The 21,056-nt window shown below is 67.9% G+C and overlaps 5 protein-coding genes across 16 annotated transcripts; 2 read left to right on the top strand and 3 right to left on the bottom strand.

The window, feature by feature from the left end:
* Positions 1 to 388: 388 nt before the first annotated feature.
* Positions 389 to 5,229, top strand: WDR24 (WD repeat domain 24). The gene is made up of 9 exons (XM_069486359.1): positions 389 to 1,202; positions 2,202 to 2,379; positions 2,529 to 3,201; positions 3,707 to 3,825; positions 3,902 to 4,023; positions 4,107 to 4,211; positions 4,295 to 4,635; positions 4,745 to 4,929; positions 5,006 to 5,229. The coding sequence occupies exons 1-9, from the start codon at positions 722 to 724 to the stop codon at positions 5,172 to 5,174; spliced, it is 2,373 nt and encodes a 790-aa protein (XP_069342460.1). The 5' UTR covers positions 389 to 721; the 3' UTR covers positions 5,175 to 5,229.
* A 258-nt stretch (positions 5,230 to 5,487) lies between these two features.
* Positions 5,488 to 7,033, top strand: JMJD8 (jumonji domain containing 8). Of its 5 annotated transcripts, none has more exons than XM_069486362.1 (9): positions 5,488 to 5,570; positions 5,647 to 5,739; positions 5,902 to 5,950; positions 6,037 to 6,133; positions 6,221 to 6,289; positions 6,381 to 6,500; positions 6,584 to 6,651; positions 6,734 to 6,868; positions 6,948 to 7,033. In XM_069486362.1, the coding sequence occupies exons 1-9, from the start codon at positions 5,488 to 5,490 to the stop codon at positions 7,026 to 7,028; spliced, it is 795 nt and encodes a 264-aa protein (XP_069342463.1). In that variant the 3' UTR covers positions 7,029 to 7,033. The 5 variants fall into 5 exon arrangements, with proteins under 5 accessions (XP_069342463.1, XP_069342464.1, XP_069342466.1 ...); XM_069486363.1 differs by having other exon boundaries at positions 6,734 to 6,863; positions 6,948 to 7,023; XM_069486365.1 differs by lacking the exon at positions 6,734 to 6,868.
* Positions 7,034 to 7,349: 316 nt separating this feature from the next.
* Positions 7,350 to 9,414, bottom strand: STUB1 (STIP1 homology and U-box containing protein 1). Of its 2 annotated transcripts, none has more exons than XM_069486361.1 (7): positions 9,104 to 9,414; positions 8,491 to 8,632; positions 8,237 to 8,402; positions 7,953 to 8,040; positions 7,759 to 7,815; positions 7,559 to 7,675; positions 7,350 to 7,475 (listed from the first exon to the last, which is right to left on the bottom strand). In XM_069486361.1, exons 1-7 carry the CDS (start codon positions 9,260 to 9,262, stop codon positions 7,350 to 7,352), a joined length of 855 nt encoding a protein of 284 aa, XP_069342462.1. In that variant the 5' UTR covers positions 9,263 to 9,414. The 2 variants fall into 2 exon arrangements, with proteins under 2 accessions (XP_069342462.1, XP_069342461.1); XM_069486360.1 differs by having other exon boundaries at positions 8,491 to 8,689.
* Positions 9,415 to 11,330: 1,916 nt separating this feature from the next.
* RHBDL1 (rhomboid like 1) lies at positions 11,331 to 13,473 on the bottom strand. Of its 2 annotated transcripts, XM_069486504.1 has the most exons (8): positions 13,435 to 13,473; positions 12,918 to 13,079; positions 12,499 to 12,723; positions 12,275 to 12,423; positions 12,000 to 12,112; positions 11,825 to 11,925; positions 11,681 to 11,741; positions 11,331 to 11,602 (listed from the first exon to the last, which is right to left on the bottom strand). In XM_069486504.1, exons 1-8 carry the CDS (start codon positions 13,471 to 13,473, stop codon positions 11,331 to 11,333), a joined length of 1,122 nt encoding a protein of 373 aa, XP_069342605.1. The 2 variants fall into 2 exon arrangements, with proteins under 2 accessions (XP_069342605.1, XP_069342606.1); XM_069486505.1 differs by lacking the exon at positions 12,499 to 12,723.
* Positions 13,474 to 15,372: 1,899 nt separating this feature from the next.
* Positions 15,373 to 20,889, bottom strand: RHOT2 (ras homolog family member T2). Of its 6 annotated transcripts, none has more exons than XM_069487147.1 (19): positions 20,773 to 20,889; positions 20,605 to 20,663; positions 20,420 to 20,501; positions 20,296 to 20,339; positions 19,312 to 19,365; positions 18,769 to 18,821; positions 18,591 to 18,699; positions 18,330 to 18,431; positions 18,107 to 18,205; positions 17,887 to 17,995; positions 17,686 to 17,806; positions 17,212 to 17,296; positions 16,980 to 17,122; positions 16,806 to 16,903; positions 16,604 to 16,734; positions 16,415 to 16,501; positions 16,171 to 16,293; positions 15,881 to 16,083; positions 15,373 to 15,654 (listed from the first exon to the last, which is right to left on the bottom strand). In XM_069487147.1, the coding sequence occupies exons 1-19, from the start codon at positions 20,807 to 20,809 to the stop codon at positions 15,528 to 15,530; spliced, it is 1,866 nt and encodes a 621-aa protein (XP_069343248.1). In that variant the 5' UTR covers positions 20,810 to 20,889; the 3' UTR covers positions 15,373 to 15,527. The 6 variants fall into 6 exon arrangements, with proteins under 6 accessions (XP_069343248.1, XP_069343249.1, XP_069343250.1 ...); XM_069487148.1 differs by having other exon boundaries at positions 17,887 to 17,999; positions 18,105 to 18,205; XM_069487149.1 differs by lacking the exon at positions 19,312 to 19,365.
* Positions 20,890 to 21,056: the final 167 nt, after the last annotated feature.

Below are 21,056 nucleotides of genomic sequence, written 5' to 3' on the forward strand. Positions count from 1 at the left end.
TTTGGTGGCTGACTGGGTTCCGCGGCGAGAAGGGCTTCCTCGGCCCCCTGATCCCGGCCCCGCAGCGCCCCCTCCCCCGCGCCACTGGAACCTCCGCGCGCGCTCCCGGGAACCCTGTATGCCGTACCGCCGGCTTCTCTCCTGCCTCCGGCCCCTCCAGACACCCCAGGCTCCCCAAACAGCTCGGTCCTTGAGGGCTCTCTGTGCCCCTCGCGCCTCTATTGCCTGAGTCGTCTGGGCCCCTCTGTCCCTCTCCCCTCTTTTGTTCCTTCTCGCAGCCTCGCAGCCCCGCCGCCCTCGGAGGCCCCCAGGGCCGACCGTGCGGACAGCGGGAGCCCCCTCGCTTCCCTGCTGGGATTGACTGAGGAAGGTTCAGTGCCCAGATCTGACTGATGAGGGGGATGGAGGGGTGGCCTGGCCAGGACTGACCACGTAGGGTCCTTCCATGAAGTCAGACATGGGACTGGCCAACCTCAAGGTTGCTGCTGAGCCCTCTGACCGCCCGGCTGGGGTGGCAGGCTGGACTGACAGATTCCAGTGGGTTTGAGCTTGCCTGTCCAGCCTGATGGACTGCCCTGGACTGGCTCACCGAGACTGACTGGCCCAGGCCCAGGAAGTTCTGGGGGACCCAACCTGGATGAACGTTCTGAACTGACCACCCATCCAGGCAGACCAGGCCAGCCCACTTCACTGATCACCTGTCCCCATCACCCGTGCAGCCATGGAGAAGATGTCCCGGGTGACCACGGCCCTGGGTGGCAGCACGCTGACAGGCCGCACCATGCACTGCCACCTGGATGCTCCAGCCAACGCCATCAGCGTGTGCCGTGATGCAGCCCAAGTGGTCGTGGCAGGGCGCAGCATCTTCAAGATCTACTCCATTGAGGAGGAGCAGTTCGTGGAGAAGCTGAATCTGCGTGTGGGCCGCAAGCCCTCACTTAACCTGAGCTGTGCTGACGTGGTCTGGCACCAGATGGATGAGAACTTGCTGGCCACAGCAGCCACCAACGGGGTGGTGGTTACGTGGAACCTGGGCCGGCCATCCCGCAACAAGCAGGACCAGCTGTTCACAGAGCACAAGCGCACGGTGAACAAAGTCTGCTTCCACCCCACCGAGGCCCACGTGCTCCTCAGCGGCTCCCAGGATGGTTTCATGAAGTGCTTTGACCTGCGCAGAAAGGACTCTGTCAGCACCTTCTCAGGTGAGGCCCCCTGAGGCAGGTTGGGGCAGGTGGGCATCTCTGCTGGTGCCCATTCTGTCCAGGCAGGCTGAGAAGTGCTCCATACATCAGAGGCCCTTAGATGCACTCCCAGAGGGCTTCCTGGAGGAGGTGGGGTGGATAGGAGGTGGGAGCAGGCCTAGATGTGGTGTCAACGATGGGGAGGCAGGTGGCAGGACCAGCAGGAACTGAGGCTGGGTGTGGGAGGGGAGGGCAGAGCCCCAGCTTTCTCAAAGCCGACCCCGTGGCTGAGCAGAGAGCTCATCGCACCACCTCCCTTTCCCTCACTGCAGAGCTCCAGGCCACCCCAAGTCTGCCAGGACTTCTGGGGTTCTCAGCCCAGGGAGGCAGAGGAGGTGGGGTACACTGTCTGGTCCCCCCAGGGTCCTTTTCCTAGGGGCCACAACTTTGCCCAGGGACTGATGGAGAGTACAGAATCCAGGGACCATTGAAGCCCAGAAGTTTGTGTTAAAAACCACCTGGCGGCAGCAGCAGGGAATGATGGCCTGTAATCCCAGCACTTTGAGAGCCTGAGGTGGGAAAATTGATTGAGGCCAGGCTGGGCAAGACAGTGAGACCCCACCTCTACAATAAATTTAAAAAGTTAGCTGGGTGTAGTGGCGTGTGTCTGCTGTCCCAGCTACTTGGGAGGGTGAGGCAGGAGAATCGCTTGAGCCTGGGAGTTTGAGGCTACAGTGAGCTGTGACGGTGCCACTGCACGCCAGCCCAGGCAACAGCGAGATCCTGCCTCAGAAAGGAAAAAGGAAAAACACCTGGAATCCTGCTTCCCAGCCCAGGCTCTTGGGGCCGCTCTGTGTGGCAACTCCCTGCCCGTCTGTGCTGGGCAGTCCTTAGGGGTGTCCGCTCTACCCTCTGGGCCTCCTGGTAGAGGGTGTGTGACACCATCCCACAGCCACTCCTCAGGCCCTGCCCTGGGGACAAGCCCCCCTTGCCTCTCCCTCCACTGACACCTGCCCGCAGGCCAGTCTGAGAGCGTGCGGGACGTCCAGTTCAGCATCCGGGACTACTTCACTTTCGCCTCCACCTTCGAGAACGGCAACGTGCAGCTCTGGGACATCCGGCGCCCCGACCGGTGCGAGAGGATGTTCACGGCCCACAATGGGCCCGTCTTCTGCTGTGACTGGCACCCCGAGGACAGGTGTGGGGACATGGGGGCAGGCGGCAGGGCTCAGGAAAAGCTCTCTCACCGCTTTCAGACCTGTGGGACAGAGAGTGGGGAGCGGCAGGGCTGGGGGGCCCTCTCCCCCAGGAGAGGTCACTGAGGGCATGGCTGGGGCCCTCCCACAGGGGCTGGCTGGCCACAGGAGGGCGAGACAAGATGGTGAAGGTCTGGGACATGACCACACACCGCGCCAAGGAGATGCACTGCGTGCAGACCATCGCCTCGGTGGCCCGAGTCAAGTGGCGGCCCGAGTGCCGCCACCATCTGGCTACCTGCTCCATGATGGTGGACCACAACATCTACGTGTGGGATGTGCGCCGGCCCTTCGTGCCAGCTGCCATGTTTGAGGAGCACCGTGACGTCACAACAGGCATCGCCTGGCGCCACCCCCACGACCCCTCCTTCCTGCTGTCCGGCTCTAAGGACAGCTCCCTGTGCCAGCATCTGTTCCGAGACGCCAGCCAGCCTGTTGAGCGTGCCAACCCCGAGGGACTCTGCTACGGCCTCTTCGGGGACCTGGCCTTCGCGGCCAAGGAGAGCCTAGTGGCTGCCGAGTCAGGGCGCAAGCCCTACCCCGGTGACCGGCGCCACCCCATGTTCTTCAAGCGTAAGCTGGACCCCGCTGAGCCCTTTGCAGGGCTGGCCTCCAGCGCCCTCAGCGTCTTTGAGACGGAGCCTGGCGGCGGCAGCATGGGCTGGTTTGTGGACACGGCGGAGCGTTATGCTCTGACTGGCCGGCCACTGGCCGAGCTCTGTGACCACAATGCAAAGGTGGCTCGGGAGCTGGGTCGCAACCAGGTAGGAGGGGCGGGGTCGAAGGGGGCTGAGGAGCCGTGGCCTCAGGGCTGGGGCCGGCTCCTCCAACACTGTGCTCGAGCTCAGCGCTGGCCAGTCACACCACCAGCCCCTGCCCCAGCAGCCGAAGGTGCCACGACCACACAGGGCCAGGGCTGTTCTCTGGGGGGGCAGAGGCCCGGACGGTCCTGAAGCTCAAGCCCTGCATCCTGCCCTGCGGGGAGGTGTGAGCTGTCCTCTGTGCCCCAGTGTCTTGTCACCCCACTGGTCCCCAGGCTCATTTCCAGTACCTGCCTCCCAGTTCTGTTTCCTTCTGAGCTGCTGTAGGATGGAGACCGGATTTTTGTCTTTCCTACAGGCCTCGGCTTCCTCACCTGGGGCGGGCCAGGACATTGGTCTCCTGGGCAGCTAGATGCTGGGGGTTTGTGATTCTCTCCAGCCAGAGGGGTCCTGCATGCGGGGTGCTGGGAGCCTGGGACCCCCAAAAGTGACTGGTGCCCGTCCCCAGGTGGCCCAGACATGGACCATGCTGCGGATCATCTACTGCAGCCCTGGGCTGGTGCCCTCTGCCAACCTCAACCACAGTGTGGGCAAGGGCAGCTCCTGTGGCCTGCCGCTCATGAACAGGTGGGTGCTGGGGTGGCTCTCCCCAGCGGGTGGGGCTGCTGGAGCCCACCCACTCATGGGCCCTCCCTGCCCCCAGTTTCAACCTGAAAGATATGGCCCCAGGGCTGGGCAGCGAGACCCGGCTGGACCGCAACAAAGGCGAGGCGCGGAGCGACACGGCTCTGCTGGACTCCTCCGCCACGCTCATCACCAACGAGGGTAGGTGGAGGGTGGGCAGGATGCTGACGGGAGGGGCTGGGCATCCCCCAGCACACTGCCCCTGAATGCCCTCCCCCTGGCAGATAACGAGGAAACCGAGGGCAGCGACGTGCCCACCGACTACCTGCTGGGAGACGCGGAGGGCGAGGAGGACGAGCTGTATCTGCTGGACCCAGAGCACGCGCACCGTGAGTGGGGCTCAGGGCGGGCGGGCTGGAGGGGCAGAGCAGGACCGAGGCTCAGACCCCCTCGCCTGGCCCTTGCCTCCCAGCCGAGGAGCCCGAGTACGTGTTGCCGCAGGAGGCCTTCCCGCTGCGCCACGAGATCGTGGACACGCCGCCTGGGCCCGAGCACCTGCAGGACAAGGCCGACTCACCACACGTGAGCGGCAGCGAGGCAGACGCGACCTCCTTGGCGCCCATGGACTCCTCCTTCTCGCTCCTGTCCGTCTCCCACGCGCTCTATGACAGTCGCCTGCCGCCTGACTTCTTCAGCGTGCTGGTGCGCGACATGCTGCACTTCTACGCTGAGCAGGGCGACGTGCAGATGGCGGTGTCCGTGCTCATCGTGCTGGGTGAACGGGTGCGCAAGGACATCGACGAGCAGACCCAGGTGCGTGACCGGGCGCGGGAGGGCCTGGAACCGCTGCTGCCACAGCGCAGCCCCGCGCTCGGCCGTCCGCTGCGCGGCCATCCTGACCCCCGGCCCGCCCCGCCCGCAGGAGCACTGGTACACGTCCTACATCGACCTGCTGCAGCGCTTCCGCCTCTGGAACGTGTCCAACGAGGTGGTGAAGCTGAGCACCAGCAGAGCCATCAGCTGCCTCAACCAGGCCTCCACCAGCCTGCACGTCAACTGCAGCCACTGCAAGCGGCCCATGAGCAGCCGCGGCTGGGTCTGCGACAGGTGCGGTCGTGGGGGGCGGCGCGGGCGCCCGCGGGCGGCCCAGGAGCCCCTCGCTGAGGCCCCCTCCCGCCCGCAGGTGCCACCGCTGCGCCAGCATGTGTGCCGTCTGCCACCACGTGGTCAAGGGTCTGTTCGTGTGGTGCCAGGGCTGCAGCCACGGCGGCCACCTGCAGCACATCATGAAGTGGCTGGAGGGCAGCTCCCACTGCCCCGCCGGCTGCGGCCACCTCTGCGAGTACTCCTGAGCCGCCCGCCCGCGCGCCCGCGCGCAGGGCTGCCGCTGTGAGCCCAATAAAAGGAGTGGGAGCCGCAGTCGCGCGCCTGTCGTCGGTCGCGCCGTGCGGGCGGGGCGGGCGGGCGGCAGTGTCGCCTCGGTGACCGGCGGCCAATGGCAGCCGTCGGCGCGGTCCGCGCGGCGCCTCCCGGAAGTGCTCCCAGGGGGCGGGCCGTGGAGGCCGCTTCCGGGTCCGGCCCGGCGCCGCCGTTGCCACGACGACCGGGCGGGCGGCCACGGCGGGCGGCGGGTGGGCTCCCGGCGTGCAGCGCGGCGGCGGGCTCATGGCGCCGGGGCCGCTGCTGCTGCTGGCGCTCTGCGCGCTGGCGGCTCCGGCTCGGCCCGGGCCGGCGGGCGACGGCGGGTGGTGAGCGGGCCGGGCGGCCGGGCCGGGCGGCGGGGGCGGCGGGCGGCGGGCGGCGCTGACCCGGCTGTGCCCGCAGGCGGCGGGCCGGGCCGGCGGCGGCGGCGGCGGAGGAGGAGCGCTGCACCGTGGAGCGCCGGGCCGACCTCACCTACGCCGAGTTCGTGCAGCAGTACGTGCGCCCCGCCGCCGCGGTTCCCTGCGCTCGCTCACCTCGAGCTGGGTCACGCCCTTGTTTACCGGCCCTTCAGCCCCCGACCGCGGGCGCGCGTGTGGGCGGGGGCGGCGGCGGGCGCGGCTCGGAGCCGGCAGCGACTCTGCTCCTCCCTTGCAGCTACGCCTTCCTCAGGCCCGTCATCCTGCAGGGGCTCACAGACAACTCGGTGAGCGCTGCGCTTGTCCGCGCGCTTGTCCTCGGCAACTCCCCCGTGCTGGGCCCGGCCGCTAAATCCTCTCCCCACCCGCACAGAAGTTCCGGGCCCTGTGCTCCCGCGAGCGGCTGTTGGCCTCCTTTGGGGAGAGTGTGGTGCGGCTGAGCACTGCCAACACCTACTCCTACCGGAAAGGTGAGCTGCTGCACCCCGCGGGCCCCGCCTGCTTGCTGGCACCCTGAAGGCAGGACCAGCCAGTCCTGACCGCCCCTTTTCCTGCAGTGGACCTGCCCTTCCAGGAGTACGTGGAGCAGCTGCTGCACCCCCAGGACCCCACCTCCCTGGGCAACGGTGAGCCAGACCTGGGTGGCGGTGGGGCTGGGGACACTTAAGAGTCCCCCGGTGCCGGGATCCCTGTTCCCTCTGTTTTCTTTGTTGGCAGACACTCTGTATTTTTTCGGGGACAACAACTTCACTGAGTGGGCATCACTGTTTCGGCACTACTCCCCACCCCCGTTTGGTCTGCTGGGTACCACTCCTGCTTACAGCTTTGGAATTGCAGGTGGGTGCACCTCGGGACGAGAGGGTGCTGAAGGTGGGCACAGATTGCGTTTGGTCACCCGCTGCTTATAACTGATCCCACAGGAGCTGGCTCTGGGGTACCCTTCCACTGGCACGGACCTGGCTATTCCGAGGTGATCTACGGCCGCAAGGTCAGCACGGGGTGGGGGGGCCTGAGGCTTCGGAGTCAATGACCACAACACACAAGAGTGACTTTGCCATTCCTGCCCCCAGCGCTGGTTCCTCTACCCACCTGAGAAGACACCTGAGTTCCACCCCAACAAGACCACACTGGCCTGGCTCCAGGATACGTACCCAGCTCTGGCGCCGCACGAACGGCCCCTAGAGTGTACCGTCCAGGCTGGTGAGGTCAGTGGCTGGCAGGAGAGGGCCGGGCCGGGCCAAAGGGCCCCCAGCTAATCCCTGTGCTGTACCCCTCCTCCTCCAGGTGCTGTACTTCCCTGACCGCTGGTGGCACGCCACGTTCAACCTAGACACCAGCGTCTTTATCTCTACCTTCCTTGGCTAGCCAGAGCCAGCTGCAGGCAGGCTCCTGTCACACACCAGTACATGCCCGCCTAGTGCTCACAGATTTTATTACAGAGACAGTGGTAGCAGCAGTGGCCTGAGCCCAGCCCGCCCTCACCTGTTTTCCAGCCCGGACGGGGGACAGGGGAGGCTTGTGGCCCAGCAAGAGCTATGCCAAGAGGGGAGCAGTCCAGAGCCCAACAGCAGAACTGATGGGGTGCAGGCCCAGGGACACAAACTATGTACAGGGGCTGGGGGCTTCTGCCCCAGGGCCCTCCTGGGCCGGGACCCCAGGCAAGGTGCAGTGGGGGGCGAGGGGGCTTCAGTAGTCCTCCACCCAGCCGTTCTCAGAGATGAATGCGTCAATGACCTCCTTCATGGCCAGGTTGGGGATGAGCTGTTCCTGGGTCAGGGGGCTCCGGGTCACAGGGTCAAAGTGGCCCACACGCTGTGATAACAAAGTCAGAGGACACTCAGTGGGCCCAAGAGCCATGCTGCTGGCCCTGTGCCCGATGGTCTGTGGGTCCTCACCTGCAGGTGCTCCTCGATGTCCTTGCGGTCATAGGTGATGCCACTTGGAGTGATGCATGGCTCCCGCATCAGCTCGAAGCTGATCTTACCACACAGGTAGTCAGGGATGTCTCGCTTCTGTGCCACAGGGGGATAGGGTCAAGGACCAGGAAGGGGACACTCAGCACCCGCTACCCAGACTTCAGGGAACAGACACTCACCTTTCTCTTCTCATCCACCTGAGAGAAGAGCTCATCCATGTCCGCCATGTATTTGTCCTGCAGAGAGTTGAGCACTGCGCTTGGACCAGACCCCCTCCCCCGCAGGCACGCGCAGACTCAGCACGCAGCAGGGGCGCCCTCATGTCACGTGCACACATGCCCACAGACCCGGGCGGGAGCCAGGGCACCCTTACATGCTTGGCCTCGATGCAGGCCTGCTGAGCCCGGACATGGCCTTCATCCTCGTCACCCTCATGGTTCCGCTGACACTCTTCCAGCTCCCTGGGGGTTGACCGGAAACTAGTCAGAGATAGACCTAGCAAGATGTCAGACCCCACCCTAACCTCAGGGCAAATGTTCAGGCCTCTTCCCCCTTGGTTTCCTGCTTGCCATTGTTGGCCTTCAATAAACACTTGTATTGGTAGTTGGTGACTCAGTTATTGGGAGACAGGGTGGCCTGGTGGGGGGAGGGGCCCACCTCTCGCGCTCTGCTGCAATGAGCCGCGTGAGATAGGAGTGCAGCTCACTCTCCTGGTGGATGCGCCGCTCCTCGATGCTGTTCCAGCGCTTCTTCTTAGCAATGCGCAGTGCACTGGGGATGTCATCCCCAAAGTTGAGCCGCTGCTCCTTGGCCAGGCTGTAGGCTGGGGGAATGGGGGCTTCAGATCACTCTCTGGCCTGTCCACCCACCTAGTCCCAGGCACCCTGCAGCCAGGCAGCACGGTGGCCCACCTCGCTGCAGATTGGCGATGGCCTCGTCATAGCTCTCCATCTCCAGCTGGCACTGCCCCAGGAAGAAGTGCGCCTTCACAGACTGCCCGTCCAGCTCCAGGGCGCGCCGGCAGTCGGCCAGCGCTTGCTCGTGCTGCTGCATCTTCAAGTAGCACAGGGCCCGGTTGGTGTAATACACCGCCACCAGGGGATTCCGGGTCTGGGGACCAAGGCCAGGCCAGCCAGCATGAGGCCATGGGCTCAGCCAGCGCCCTCTGTCCCAAAAAGCTGACACCTCGATGTCCCATGTCCTGTCCCAGTTTTGGGGCCCGGGGCTGGAATCAAGAAACTAGGTTTATCAGTTGTCAAAGCCCCGGATCCCAAGGATCTGCGGAAAGTGGAGTCCTGGCTGAGTCCACCCTCTTGGCCCCAACTGGTCTTGTGAAGTTTCTCTAACCTGTAGAGATCCGAGGCTTTGGGCCCGGGGTCCTCAAGGGGCAGGAGTCCCTGTCCTCCAACCCAGCCAGCCTCATTGGGGGGCACAGTTCTCCCGCAAGCAGGTTCGAGAGTCCCGGCCTGAAACCCGCGTCCCGCCCCCTCCCCCGACACCGACCCCCAGCCGCGGCGCACTCACGATGGCGCGGCCGTAACAGGCCGCCGCCTCCGGGTACTTGCGGCCCACGAAGAGCCGGTTGCCCTGCTCCTTGAGCTCCTGCGCGCTCGGGCTCTTCTCGGGGCTGCCGCCGCCGGCGCCCATACGCGCGCCGCCCTCCTTCTCCTCCTTGCCCTTCATGGCGCCGCGCGGCACGGCCTGGGCTCCGCGCCCGGCTCGCCCCGCGCCCGCAGCCCGAGCCCGAGCTCCGCAGCCTGAGCCCGCGATCCGCTCGGGCCCGGTCCAGCGATCCGCCACCGGAACTTCCGGCCGCGCGGGGCGGGGCCGGCGCGATGGACACGTGAGGGCGGCGGGGTCGCGCGTACGTCCGACGAGCCGCGGGGGGCGGGTTCGTTGGGGGGCGGGAGGAGCGCGTCCCGAAGCCCGGGCCTCCCCCGCGAGACCCTTCCCGGGCGACTGAGGGCGGGCTCCCCTAAAGCCAGCGTGGGCCGCCGGCGGCGCCGCCCCCCGTCCCGGCGGCAGTCGGCCCCGCCCCGCCCGCAAAGACCCCGCCCCCGTCCCGGCGGCAGTCGGCCCCGCCCCGCCCGCAAAGACCCCGCCCCCGTCCCGGCGGCAGTCGGCCCCGCCCCGCCCGCAGAGGCCCCGCCCCCGTCCCGGCGGCAGTCGGCCCCGCCCCGCCCGCAGAGGCCCCGCCCCCACGCGAACATGGCGGCTGCCTGCGGGCTGTGGGGCTGCGAGGACCCCGGCCGCCGGGCCGCCATCCTGGAGCGCCACGGAGACGTGCTACGGGCGCGCGCCCCCCCGGGGGCGGCTGGAAGCCCTGGACGTTGGTAGGGCGGAAGGGGATCGGTAGGGCGGGCGCCCCGCGGCCCGGACTCCCGTCACCACCCTTTCCCAGGTGTCGGCAGGCGCCACCTGCGGCCATCGGGGGCCGAGCGGAGAAGCACGTGACGCGAGGGGCGCTGCAGCGGCCGCTGGCGGGGCGTCCAGCGGGGACGTCCTCCAGAGACCCCCACCCCGACCCATCCCCCCGCAGACGGGGCGCTTCCGTCTGAGTCTCTTGCAGCTGGGGGCCGCCCCCCCGGAGCTGGTGGAACTGCGCTCGGCCGCCGCCTTCCGCCTCGCGCCAGACGTGTGGGCCGGGCCGCGGTCACGCACTGCGCGCCCCCCGCGGTGCGGGCCCCGCCACGGCCTCGGGTGAATGGGGCCGTGTCTGCGCGGCGCGCTCTGGGACAGGAACGTCACTCGGAGGAGCCACGAGCTCTTGGGCAGCCCGGGACAAGTCTCAGGACCCCGTCCTCACACCGTCGGGCCTGAGTGCTGCTGCTGCGCTGCCCCAGCGGTGCTGGCGGCCAGCTCCGGAGCGGTCGCAGTGTCTGGCCTGCCAGCCCGCAGTGCACCCTCAAGCACTACCTGCTGTACCTGGGCCAGATGCGAGAGCGAGCCGCGGCTCTGGGCCGAGGTGAGCGGACTGCGGTGGGCAGGGAGGGCCTCCTGAACCCCAGGCAGGACCGTGGCTGGTGTCCCTGGACTCGACTCCTGTGCCCTCCCTAGCCAGTGCCTCAGGACCGTGGACCCCTCACCTGTGGAAACAGTGCTGTGGACTTGGGCCATAGGGCAGCAGCTGTGTCCAGACCTGCTACCACCCTTGGCCCTGACCTGGCCACTCACGAAGACACCAGGCCGGCCAAGCGCACAGGCCCCAGGCTGCTCCCCTGCTGAGCGGGCTGCCTGAGCAGGAAGCCGGCCACGTTTGCCGAACTCACCCTGACTAGCAGGCCCACAGCCCTCCCCCTTGCCCCCGGCTCCCATGCCTCACTCCAGGTGCAGAGGTGCAAGGGGGAAGAAAACCCAGGCTTTCATCGTGGTGGGGAGGGGTCCCTTATGTTCAGCAGGTGTAGGGGGGGCCAGACAAGCCTCCAGAGCCCCGGGACAGCCACCTGGTGCTGTGTAAAATATTTATTCATTTTCGAAAAAGGCTCAGACTGCAAGTCCTGGGGGTGGGGCTGGGGGGGGCTGGTACACAGACTCCTCTGCGGCCACCCACCCAGTCCTGGCCCAGCCGCCTCCCACCAGGCCTGGGATGGGCAGCTGGGGCTGGAGCGAGCCTTGGCCTCAACTCAGGGGCCACAGGGGCCACCTGCCCCGTGGCAGCAGCAGCTCTGAGGCGTCCATCCACGGAGGCAGACACGAACGCCCACCTGGTGGCCGGCCCCCCACGTGCCCAAGCCCGGCCCAGGGGAGCGGGTCAGGGCGGTGGGGGGACGTGTGTGCCCAGCAGGTCGTAGGCGAAGATGTTCCAGAAGATGGCGAAGAGCAGGAAGGTGCCGTAGGCCAGCAGCACCACCCACCAGCCACACTGGTCCTGCAGGCGCTCCTCGTAGCTGCGCAGGATGGTCAGGCCCATGCTGACACCCACCACCGCGCCCGCCAGGTGTGCCATGAAGCTGGGCTGCGGGCCCGAGGCGGGCAGCGGTGGGGAGAAGCGCAGCCACACGGCCCGGCCCACCTCGGAGCTCACTGCAGAGGGATGCGGCAGGTGGGAGGCGCCCTGGCTGCAGGCGGAGGGGCCCCCAACCCCACCCAGCCCCTACTCACTGCACACCAAGGCCAGCACCATCCTCAGCAGCTTGTAGGGACACCTCATGCCAGCCCAGTTCTGGTGGGGCACACAGACAGAGAGGACATGAGGCCCGCCAGGTGGGCCCCTCCCCACACCCCGCCGCTGGGCAGCCCCGTTACCATGACGACGTTGGCCAGGTGTGCAGAGCACAGGGCGTAGACCCCGCCGGAGCCTCCCACCACGGGGGCCCGCATGTCGGTGATGGAGACCGTCAGGGAGCCTGTGTGAACGGGTGGGGCGGGGTGAGGGCGGGGCCAGCCAGTGAGGTGGGCCGGGGGCGCGCGTCTGCCTCACCTGCCAGCACGCCCGCCAGGTAGAGCAGGCTGATGCGGAGCAGGCCGTGCACCATCTCCAGGGGCACCCCGATCATCAGCTGCAGGAGGGCATTGAACCCCAGCTGCTCCAGCCTGGCCACATGGAGGACAGGCACGAGGGTGGGGTCAGCTGCCTGCCCGCCCCCAGCCTGCGTCTCAAGTTGCCGCCTCTGGCTCTTGGGCTGAACCTTTCTGATTTGGTGGGTGGGGTCTCAGGGTGGGCTGGGCCTGGCCAAGCCAGCAGCCCCCACTCACCCGACGTGCATGAACATGTAGGTGAGGAAGCGCCAGGCCCGGGCGCGGTGGCCGGGATGGTACACGAGGGGGCTCTTCATGTACTCGGGGTGGTAGGTCTGCAGCACCCACTTGTTGAGGCGGGCCCCGTAGCACAGGAACACGATGATCTGGGGACACAGTGTTCGGGCCGGTCAGGGCCAGGGACGCAGGAGGCTCCCAGGGCAGCAGGTGGGTGGTCCCACCTGGGCAAGGGTGACAGACGCCATGAACACGGGGGGCGGGCAGCTGCGGTGCCGGTAGAAGTACCAGCGGCGGTCCACCTCACAGGGCAGGATCTCGTAGGCTACGTAGCGCACAAACCGCTTGTAGACGCCCAGGCCCGGCTCGTCCAGCAGCCCGTCCCGGGGCAGCGCCCGCTGTCCGTTAGCAATGGCCCGCTTGAAGCTGCTGGAGCGCTTGCTGCTGATCTAGGGGTAGGGGCCAGAGCGTGGGCCACGGGTTCTCTGCCCCGGCACCCCTGGCTGTGTGGCCTGCCCGGCTCCCACGTCCACAAGCCCTCCCCAGCGTGAGAGGGGCCGCCTGCCCACACCCCTCTGACCAGAGCACTGAGTCCGCCCAGGCCTGGGCCCTGCCCCTGCTGCCCACCCACCGTGGCACTGACCAGGTCCACCAGCTCCTGGTAGCAGACCTGGCCCCGCTCGTTGCTCTGGGCCAGGGCCACCAGCATGTCCAGCTTGGCCGGGTCCAGGGGCAGCTCATGGCTGTGCACCAGACCGGCGAAGGTGTCTGCGCCGATGAAGCCTGTGTTCTCGGGGTCCAGCTGCTGGAGTGGGGGAGCCACCAGCCCAGGCCTGAGGGCGGGCCGACCCCCGGACCACAGACAGGGCTGGGCCAAGCCGGCCAGGAGCAGCAGGGTCCCCGTCCTCCAGCTCCCTAGGAATCCCCACCTCCTTCCCACCCTGCGAGGGGAGGGCCAGGATCTGAGAACCACCCTTCCTCCAGGGGCCTGGTCCGGCCGGCCCGCTGCTGGGGTCTCAGACATGGGGGTCAAGGTCATGGAGGGAGGGGGCGGGGGGTGCCAAGCAAGGCTCTCTGGGAGCTGGGTCCCCCACGAGCTCAGCCCCGCCGCAGGACGGCAGCACAGGGTGGTGCCAGCTCCCCAACCACCCGCCACGTACCTGCTCCTGGATGAGCTGCAGCAGGGAGCTCCTGTCCATAGAGCCAGGGCCAGGCCGGGGGGCCGGGGTCGGCGGCCGCGGCCGGGAGGGGCTGCTCTGCGGACGGCTCCGCTCCGCCCCAGCCGACCCGCTCCGCCCGCTCCCGCTCGGTGCCGCGCCGCGCTCAGGCCGCGTCAGAGCCGCCTGCCCGCCCCCACCGCATACGCTGCCACGCGCGGCCAGGACACGCGCGCACCCTGCTCGCGGACGCGCCGGCCAGGCCGCCTCTGGACACACACCCGGGCCCGGCGGCCTGCGCCGACCAGCGCCCATCCCCCACCCGCCCAGGCACAGCTGCTGCGTCGCGCGCACCTTCCGCCTCCCGCCCAGACAGCCGCCGGGAAACTGAGTCAAGCGGCAGCACCTGAAACCCCACCCGTGCGAGCCCTTTTGCACTCCCTCACGGGCTTCCTGGGCTCAGGCCTCGTAAGGCTGTCACCTCCTTGGGGAAGCCCTCCCCGACCCCCCCACTGCGATCCTTGCAGTTTGTTTCTGCCTTGGGCTGGGAGCTCCCTGACGCACCCACCCGCGGCTGACACACCCCTCCCCTGGGCTGTGGCAGGGAAGCCCTGCTGCCCGTGGCGGGCGTGGGAAGACCCTCCCGGAGCTGCCCCAGCTCAGAACCGAGACCAACCCACATCTCGACACCCTGGGCTGGGGCTGTGGGCCCCACCCAAGCTGCAGGAGCTGTCATGGGCCTCCAGGCCCAGGGAGGCACCAGGGGCGTTCAGACGGCCCAACGGGCAGGGAGGCAGAACCCCTAGCGGGCAGGGCTGTAGCTGGGATAAGGGAGGGGGCCTGTCCCTGGGGGAAGTGGGCAGACCCTCCAACAACGAAGCTGACAGAGACTGAAGACGTGTAACCATGGAAAGCCCTCCAAAGGCCTCGCAGAGACGCAGTGGAGCCAGCGGCTGGGCCCCAGGGGGAGGCCGCAGGCCGGGAAGAGCCTCCTGCCCTGCCCCAACGCAGGCTGAGACCACAACCCGCTGGCCAAACCCACTGTCTGGGAAGGAGGTTGTGGGGACTGTACCGGGACTTCAGGGTCCCTGCAGGGCAGGCAGCACCCAGGTCTGTGGATGCCTGTCTGGGTGGCCCCAGGGAGATCACGCTGTGGGCTTTCTCAGCTCCGGGCCCAGGAAGCACGTCTGGGCCCGTCCCCAAGTTGGTCCCTCCCTCCAGTCTGAGAGCTGCCAGCTTCCTTCAGGCCAGGGCTCTGCGGCCAGCCCCTGCTCAGTGGCAGGACGTCACACGCACTCGGTCACACTTGGAAACCCAGGTGCTCAGCACAGCTCAGCCAGTTGAGGGGATGCTTTGGGGAGTGGGCAGAGCAGGGAGCCACACAGGGCCCTGGGGAAGGGGCAGTGGCCGGGTACATCCCAGAGAAAGCACTGTCTGCCGTGGGCCTCGCCCAGACCGCTTGGCCTCCCTGACAGGAGTCCCCTGGACCACGGCTGGCACAGCTGGGCCTTCCAGAGCCACTCACCACCTTGGCCTGGGGCCTTGGGATGGTGACTCGGGGACCGAGGGGAGGTGTGACATTTCCAGCCCACACCAAGACACGAGACGTGTTCTAGGTTGGTTCAAGAAAAGCCGTTTTCAGAGACTGGGATCCGACAGACGGAAAACGTAAGTGAAGTTTAATCAGGACACCCAATCTCGTGTCTTCCACCGTGGGCACAACTGTGGGCAGGCCCCGAACCGGGCGGAAGGATGGGGGAGTCCAGCGCCCCCACCTCGGCCCAAGCTCTGCCTTCCAGCCCCCTTCACACCCACCGGCCACCCTGGGCCAGGAAAGAGGTGGAGCCCTGAGAATTCCGGGTCTGGGGTCACCGGTGGCCCCCAGCCCGACACACAAAGCCCACAAAGGAGCGTATGCCTGTGGGTGTGGCGGCACGTGGGGCTCCCGCCCAGGGCCACAGACCGTCTTCAGAAGCTGAAGGTCAGAGAGAAGGGAGCTCCCTGAGCGGTGGCCCTGCAGCAGCGCCGAGGGCCCAAGGCCAGACTGCGGGGCTGGGAGCCCCGCAGGTCAGGGGAGGCTCAGGGTCCCAGGGGCCTCATCGACTCTTCACCAGGACCCTGTAGAGCGAGAAGCTGAGCACCGCGGCCACAGCGGCCCCGACAAGCCCCAGGATCCCCCGGAGCCAGAAGGAGGTGGGACGCAGCTCCGCTCGGGCCAGGTGTCTGCAAGAGAGAGGAGCTGTCTGCAGGGCCCAGCCACAGGCCCACCTGCTCGCTCCGCACCCCCTCTGCCGTGCCCGGACAGCCAGGCCTCCCGGACCACAGGGGCAGCCAGCAGGGACCCACCCGGCAACCCTGATCCTGCTCCAGCCCCAACGCCAGAGCGGCCCCAATGCCCTGGGACGGGACAGGCCACCCTCCTCCTGGGACTATGGCACCAGGTACGCACGGGAAGGCAGCCATGGTGGCGAGCCGGGTGAAGATGGCAGTGCTGGGCTCGTCCAGGCCAGCGCAGGAGAACGGGATGGGGGTGGGCAGCCGGTGCCTGCGGCAGAACTCCGCTGGTGACAGGCCACGCGTTGTGGCGCCTGTGGGCAGGTCGGCTTTGGAGCAGAGGAAGAGGCAGGGCGTCTGCCCGTCCATGTAATGGCGCTGCGGGGGGAGGGCGGTGTGAGGCGCAGCCCCAGGGCAGCAGGGCACGGGGCGGTGCCCCTGGCAGGCGCCCAGGCCAGGCCTCACCTTGTAGACACCAGCGCAGTACGAGAAGGACTCTGGGTCCCTGCCGTCGAACATCAGGCAGGCAACGTCACAGGCAGCATCCAGGGAGGCGTCCAGCAGGCTGTCTGCACCCACCTCACACAGCTGGGACAGACGGTGGCCTCAGGGAAGGGTCCCCAGGGGCTGGGTCCCCCAAGGGCTGCGCTGAGACAGCTCGACCGGGTGCGGGATGGACGTGGGGGGTGTCCCCAGGGCCGGCACTCACGATCAGGTACTTCTCCTGCCCGTTGACCTGCACGGTGTTGACGGCATAGCTGGGGGGCTCCACAGGGGGCTCCCTGGCGTCCTGGTGCTGAGGAGGGAGGAGGCCCCGATGCTCAGTGGCCCCAGTGCTCCCCAGACGGCCCTGCCCCTGCAGCCACCAGAGGGGCGCAGGGCCTCGGTGCGCACTCACCCCCAGGCGGTGGCCGAGGAAGGCCTGCAGGAAGGCAGACTTGCCCACGCCGCGGGCGCCCAGCACCTTGCACATGAGGACGCTGCGCTGCGTCTGCCCCTTCTCCTGGTCCAGCCTCTTCTCTCGGGTCACTAGGAGGACGGGCACAGGTCAGGTGGCTGCCAGGGTCTAGGCCCAGGGCCTGGCGAGGGTAGGCGCCCACCTGTGATGGCCTGGGCCTGGGAGTCCTCGCAGAGGGTGGGGTAGCCCAGATAGCCGAGGTGCCCGAGGCAGCGCTGGACATCCAGGTAGGTCAGCAGCCTGGGGGCGGGAGGGGTGCGCGTTACGGCGGGGAGGGGTGGGAGGGGCGGGCGGGCACGGCGCAGGCTGCACTTACGTCCACTGGCAAAGGTACCCGTGGAGCGGTAGCCGGCCGGCCTCGCTGCGGACCGTGCCCAGGAGCTCGGGGCCCCAGGGCGCCGCTGGGAACACACTGAAGAGGCTCTGCAGCTCCGCAGGTGACAGGGCGCCATCACGGTCCTGCAGGGAGAGGGGCCGTGGTGACCTGAGCCAGGGACGTGGCGGTGGGCGGGGGAACGACAGGGAGGCGCACGCAGCCAGTGTCTCACCTGGTCATGCTTCTCAAACACCCTCTGCACAAACTGGTGGCCCAGGTGGTTGAGCTCGGTGCTGCAGCCGGGGGGCACATGGAGCCTGCGGGGACACAGCAGCCCGTCTGGTTCGCAGGGGACCCTGTGCCACCAGGCTCGACCCACTTGGCTGTCACCCTGAGGGCCCCATCTGAGCAGTCAGACCCTCCCTATGGAGCCCGGAGACTCCTGTGCCTCCGACCCTGCGGACAGGCCAGGAACGCGTGGCCGTCGGCTCCGGCACAGAGAGGTCCGGGGTTCCCAGGCCCCAGGGCAGTACGTCCCAGCCCGCCTGCAGCAGCAGCAGCAGCGTGCCCTGCTGACGCCACGGGTCTCAGGGCATCGCCCGCTGTGCGGCCTGTGCGGCAGGGCACAGCCCCGATGGGCCTGCTGAGGGGGAAGGGGGCCCCCTACACCCAGGCGGGTGAGCCCCAAGCCCTGCTCGCCACTCACGGCGGGTAAAGGTAGTCGGCCGTCAGCTCAAGGGCGTCACTGTAGCCGAAGCGCCGCAGGATGGTCCACGTGGTCTCGTGGCGGCCACGCTGGATGAAGAGGGTGTTCAGGAAGAGGAAGCCTGTGCCGAGACAGAACAGGGGTAGCGCCAGGCACGGCCGGCCGCTGCCCAACACCCAGGGGCCAGTGGGCCGGCCTCACCGTCCAGGGTCAGCCGATCATCCCGCACGCCGCCTGCCACGTTCTTGCGCACCACCATCTTCACGTCCTCCAGTGCCTGTGGGGCCAGCGGGTGCCCGAAACAGGCTTTCTGCCTCCAAGAGAAAGTGGCTGAGTCGGCCGCTACCCTGGGACTGCAGGTCTGGCCACGAACAGTGGCAGGGGCCTCAGAGGGGTGGGCACCTTGGCAGGGGGGGCACACCTGGAAGGCATTGAGCTCCTCATCGCTGAGTGCCTGGTCCAGGTCCTGATCTGAGAGCCTGAAGATGCGTGTGAGGGCCTGGACGCACGCGGGCCTCAGCTGTGGGGACAGCGGCTCAGTGCCCCCAGGTAGCTCCCGTCTCACCCACCCTGCGGTCCCACCTGTTTGCCCTCCCGGCCCAACACGCCCCACAGGCCCCTGGGGAGCCCGGGCCCAGGCCCACCTGCTTGGCCTCAGGGTCATACAGCGGTGCTGTGGGGTGCAGGACGGCCTTCTGGGCATAGTAGAACAGCTCTGAGATGTTCCTCAGGTTCTTGGCTGAACACTGGGGAGGGCTGGACAGGCTCAGGGACACGCTCAAGGAAGACACGGGGCAGGGGTCAGGGCCCGCGGCCACCCACACAGGTGCTTGCTCCAAGGCCTCGACACAGAGTTCCCGTCCTAACTGCCTTGCGCCGGCTGGAACCACGCCCCGCCCACTCACCTCCACACAGGTCTCGATCTCGGGGAACTGGTTCATGATGGGAAGCACGGCTTCCACGGAGCTCCCCGGCCGCAGATCTGACTTGTTGCCCACCAAGATGATGGGCACCCTGGGAGAGGGGGTCACGGTCACCAGGAAGGCAGAACCAGTGGGGCACCCCCCAGGTCCTGCTGATTACCTGGGCCCCTTCTCGGTCCCCCCATTCACCAGCGGGATCCACTTGGTCCGGATCTGAAAGGCAAAGCCCGGCCATGAAGTGAGGCTGCCCACCTGGCCCACAGCTTCCAGCCGGAGCTCACACCAGGCTCAGGGAAAACGAAAGTGGAGGTTGAGGCCACCTAAGGGCCCCAGTCTCAGCCACTGGGTAAGAGGCCGGGGACAAAGCAGACAGCAGGCGAGACCTTGTACGCCTGCCCCAGCAGTTAGCCCAGGGTAGCCCGAGGCAGGCCCACGGTCACCTGCCTGGGTGTTCTGGGACTGGGAGGGAAGAGGGGTTGCTACACAGTTCAGACTGGCGGCCACCCCAGGCTGCGGAGTGGGGACTTGGGTGTGAGGCTCTCTGGGGGAGCAGCCTGCAGCTCCAGGTGAAGGTCCCCAAAACGCTTGTTAGGGATGGGGCTGTTCAAGGGGTTGGGTGAGGGTCCACCTTGGCCACCCTGTCTCTGCCACTGGGGTCTGCGTCGAGGACAGGGTGCTGACAGAGTGGGCGCCAGCAGCTCACCTTCTCAATCGTGGCCTCCTCGGAGACATCGTACACCACACACACCACGTTTGCCTGCAGGGACAGCGGGAGGCCCGGGGAGGGACAGAGGCTGCCTGCTCACCGAGGACGGCCCAGGCCGACTCCACACCCTCAGGCACTCACAGGTAGCACAGGGCACAGCTCCTAGGCCTGGGAGCCCACCCTTCGCCAGAACCTGCCCCCAGCCCGGTGTTCCGCAGGGCAGCCACTCTCTGCTGTCACACTGGGGATAGGCGGCTGGCTGCCGGAGCCTCAGACGAGCCCCCCCCTCCCATGCAGAGACACTGGTCCAGCGCCACAGCAGCCCCGGCCAGCGAGAGCCCTGGAGGACTCAGGACAGACACAGCCACACCCAGGACGCAGCACCCTGGAGAAGAGCAAGCAGGAAGAGACCCACCCTGACCTTGGCTCTCATTCCCGTGTCGTTACAAGCAGTTGGCGTGATGGTGGCAAGGGTCTGGGGCTGCCTCTGGGAGGCTAAGGCCTGTACCCCTGCCTGGTGATGCCCCCAGGGCACAGTAGAGGCTACAGGTGGCGGCACACACAACCTGGTAACAAGTGAGCCCTGGACACGACAGCACCCACCACAGCCTGGAGGCTGGGCAGTGGGCTACGGTACGCAGCAAGGGGGGAGGCTGCTCCCCAGAGCACACAGGAAGAGCACACGATGGCCGGCCACGTGGGCAAGACGAGCCAACAGCCCTCAGGGATGCTACGCTCCCTTCTGTCCCCTAAGGCGCTGTACCGGCCCCTGCTCCCAGCAGGGTACATCCTGGGAGCCTCGACCGGACAACCCTTGGTGCCCAGAGGTCACAGCAGAATTACCAGGGCCGAGGACACATCGAGCACCTTAATCCAATGCCTCAGAGAGCCAAGCGGATTAGGCAGAGGCTGCGCCAGCCCCCAGAGGTGGTAGCTGAGCCCCGTGCCCACCCCCCGCCCCCAGCCCACAACGACCCGAACCTTGTGGATCTCGTCCTGGAGCTCCTCGTCAGTCTGTTCGGCTTCTGGATGGAAGAGACCCCGCTGCAGACCGGCCTGAAAAGCCGGCCCCTGGGCAGAGCCGCTGGCAGGGGGGACCCGATACCTGAGTAATCCACGATGTGGGTGGGCACCTTCTCCGGGGTGACGTCTGCGGGGATCGTGATCTCCTCTGCCCGGGGAGGGACCTGCAACAGGCCCGGGCACGGCTGACCAGGGGACCCCGCGGCGTCGCGGCCGCAGTCCCTCCCCGCGCAGCCGGCGCCCCGCTCCGACGCGCCGGCCTCTCACCTCCTCGGGGAACTCCTCGCCCACCAGCGACAGGATCAGCGACGTCTTCCCCACCTGGGCTGCGCGGGGCGGGGCGGTCAGCGCGGGACGGCCGCGCTCGGGGCGCCCCGTCCACACCGGCCCCGGCCCCGGCCCCCGCAGCCCCGAGCCCCGCGACCCGGCGCCTACCCTCGCCCAGCAGCAGGATGCGCACGTCCCGCCTCATGGCTGCCGCCCGGAGGCGCACCCCGACCCCACCGCCCCCCGGCCTGGCCCCTGCCGGGTCCTCCGCCCTCTGTCCGTCCCCTCGCGTCCGCACTTCCGGCCCCGCCCCGCGCTTCCGGTTCCCACCGCGCAGCCGCACTAGCCAGCCAGGCGGGCCAGAGGGGCCGGGCTGCGCGGCGGCGCCACCGCGTGGGCGCGCCGGGCACCGCAGGCTCGGTGCGCGCAGGACCGGCCCGGGCAGGTAGGTG

This window comes from Eulemur rufifrons, chromosome 14, assembly GCF_041146395.1.
Source record: "Eulemur rufifrons isolate Redbay chromosome 14, OSU_ERuf_1, whole genome shotgun sequence".
Classification (NCBI taxonomy): Eukaryota; Metazoa; Chordata; class Mammalia; order Primates; family Lemuridae; genus Eulemur; species Eulemur rufifrons.

Coding starts and splice junctions, on each gene's coding strand:
- WDR24 (XM_069486359.1), top strand. CDS start 722: ATGGAGAAGATGTCCCGGGTGACCACGGCCCTGGGTGGCAGCACGCTG. Junction 1,203..2,201: donor CTCTGTCAGCACCTTCTCAG/GTGAGGCCCCCT, acceptor ACCTGCCCGCAG/GCCAGTCTGAGAGCGTGCGG. Junction 3,202..3,706: donor GGGAGCTGGGTCGCAACCAG/GTAGGAGGGGCG, acceptor GCCCGTCCCCAG/GTGGCCCAGACATGGACCAT.
- JMJD8 (XM_069486362.1), top strand. CDS start 5,488: ATGGCGCCGGGGCCGCTGCTGCTGCTGGCGCTCTGCGCGCTGGCGGCT. Junction 5,740..5,901: donor TACGCCGAGTTCGTGCAGCA/GTACGTGCGCCC, acceptor CCTCCCTTGCAG/CTACGCCTTCCTCAGGCCCG. Junction 6,134..6,220: donor CACCTACTCCTACCGGAAAG/GTGAGCTGCTGC, acceptor CTTTTCCTGCAG/TGGACCTGCCCTTCCAGGAG.
- STUB1 (XM_069486360.1), bottom strand. CDS start 9,262: ATGAAGGGCAAGGAGGAGAAGGAGGGCGGCGCGCGTATGGGCGCCGGC. Junction 8,690..9,103: donor CCTGTTACGGCCGCGCCATC/GTGAGTGCGCCG, acceptor CTTGGTCCCCAG/ACCCGGAATCCCCTGGTGGC. Junction 8,403..8,490: donor CATCGCCAATCTGCAGCGAG/GTGGGCCACCGT, acceptor CCATTCCCCCAG/CCTACAGCCTGGCCAAGGAG.
- RHBDL1 (XM_069486504.1), bottom strand. CDS start 13,473: ATGGACAGGAGCTCCCTGCTGCAGCTCATCCAGGAGCAG. Junction 12,724..12,917: donor ACCAGGAGCTGGTGGACCTG/GTCAGTGCCACG, acceptor CCCTACCCCTAG/ATCAGCAGCAAGCGCTCCAG. Junction 12,424..12,498: donor CGTCTGTCACCCTTGCCCAG/GTGGGACCACCC, acceptor CTGTGTCCCCAG/ATCATCGTGTTCCTGTGCTA.
- RHOT2 (XM_069487148.1), bottom strand. CDS start 20,809: ATGAGGCGGGACGTGCGCATCCTGCTGCTGGGCGAGG. Junction 16,735..16,805: donor CCAGGCCCAGGCCATCACAG/GTGGGCGCCTAC, acceptor CCGTCCTCCTAG/TGACCCGAGAGAAGAGGCTG. Junction 16,084..16,170: donor ACTGCGCTGGTGTCTACAAG/GTGAGGCCTGGC, acceptor CTCCCCCCGCAG/CGCCATTACATGGACGGGCA.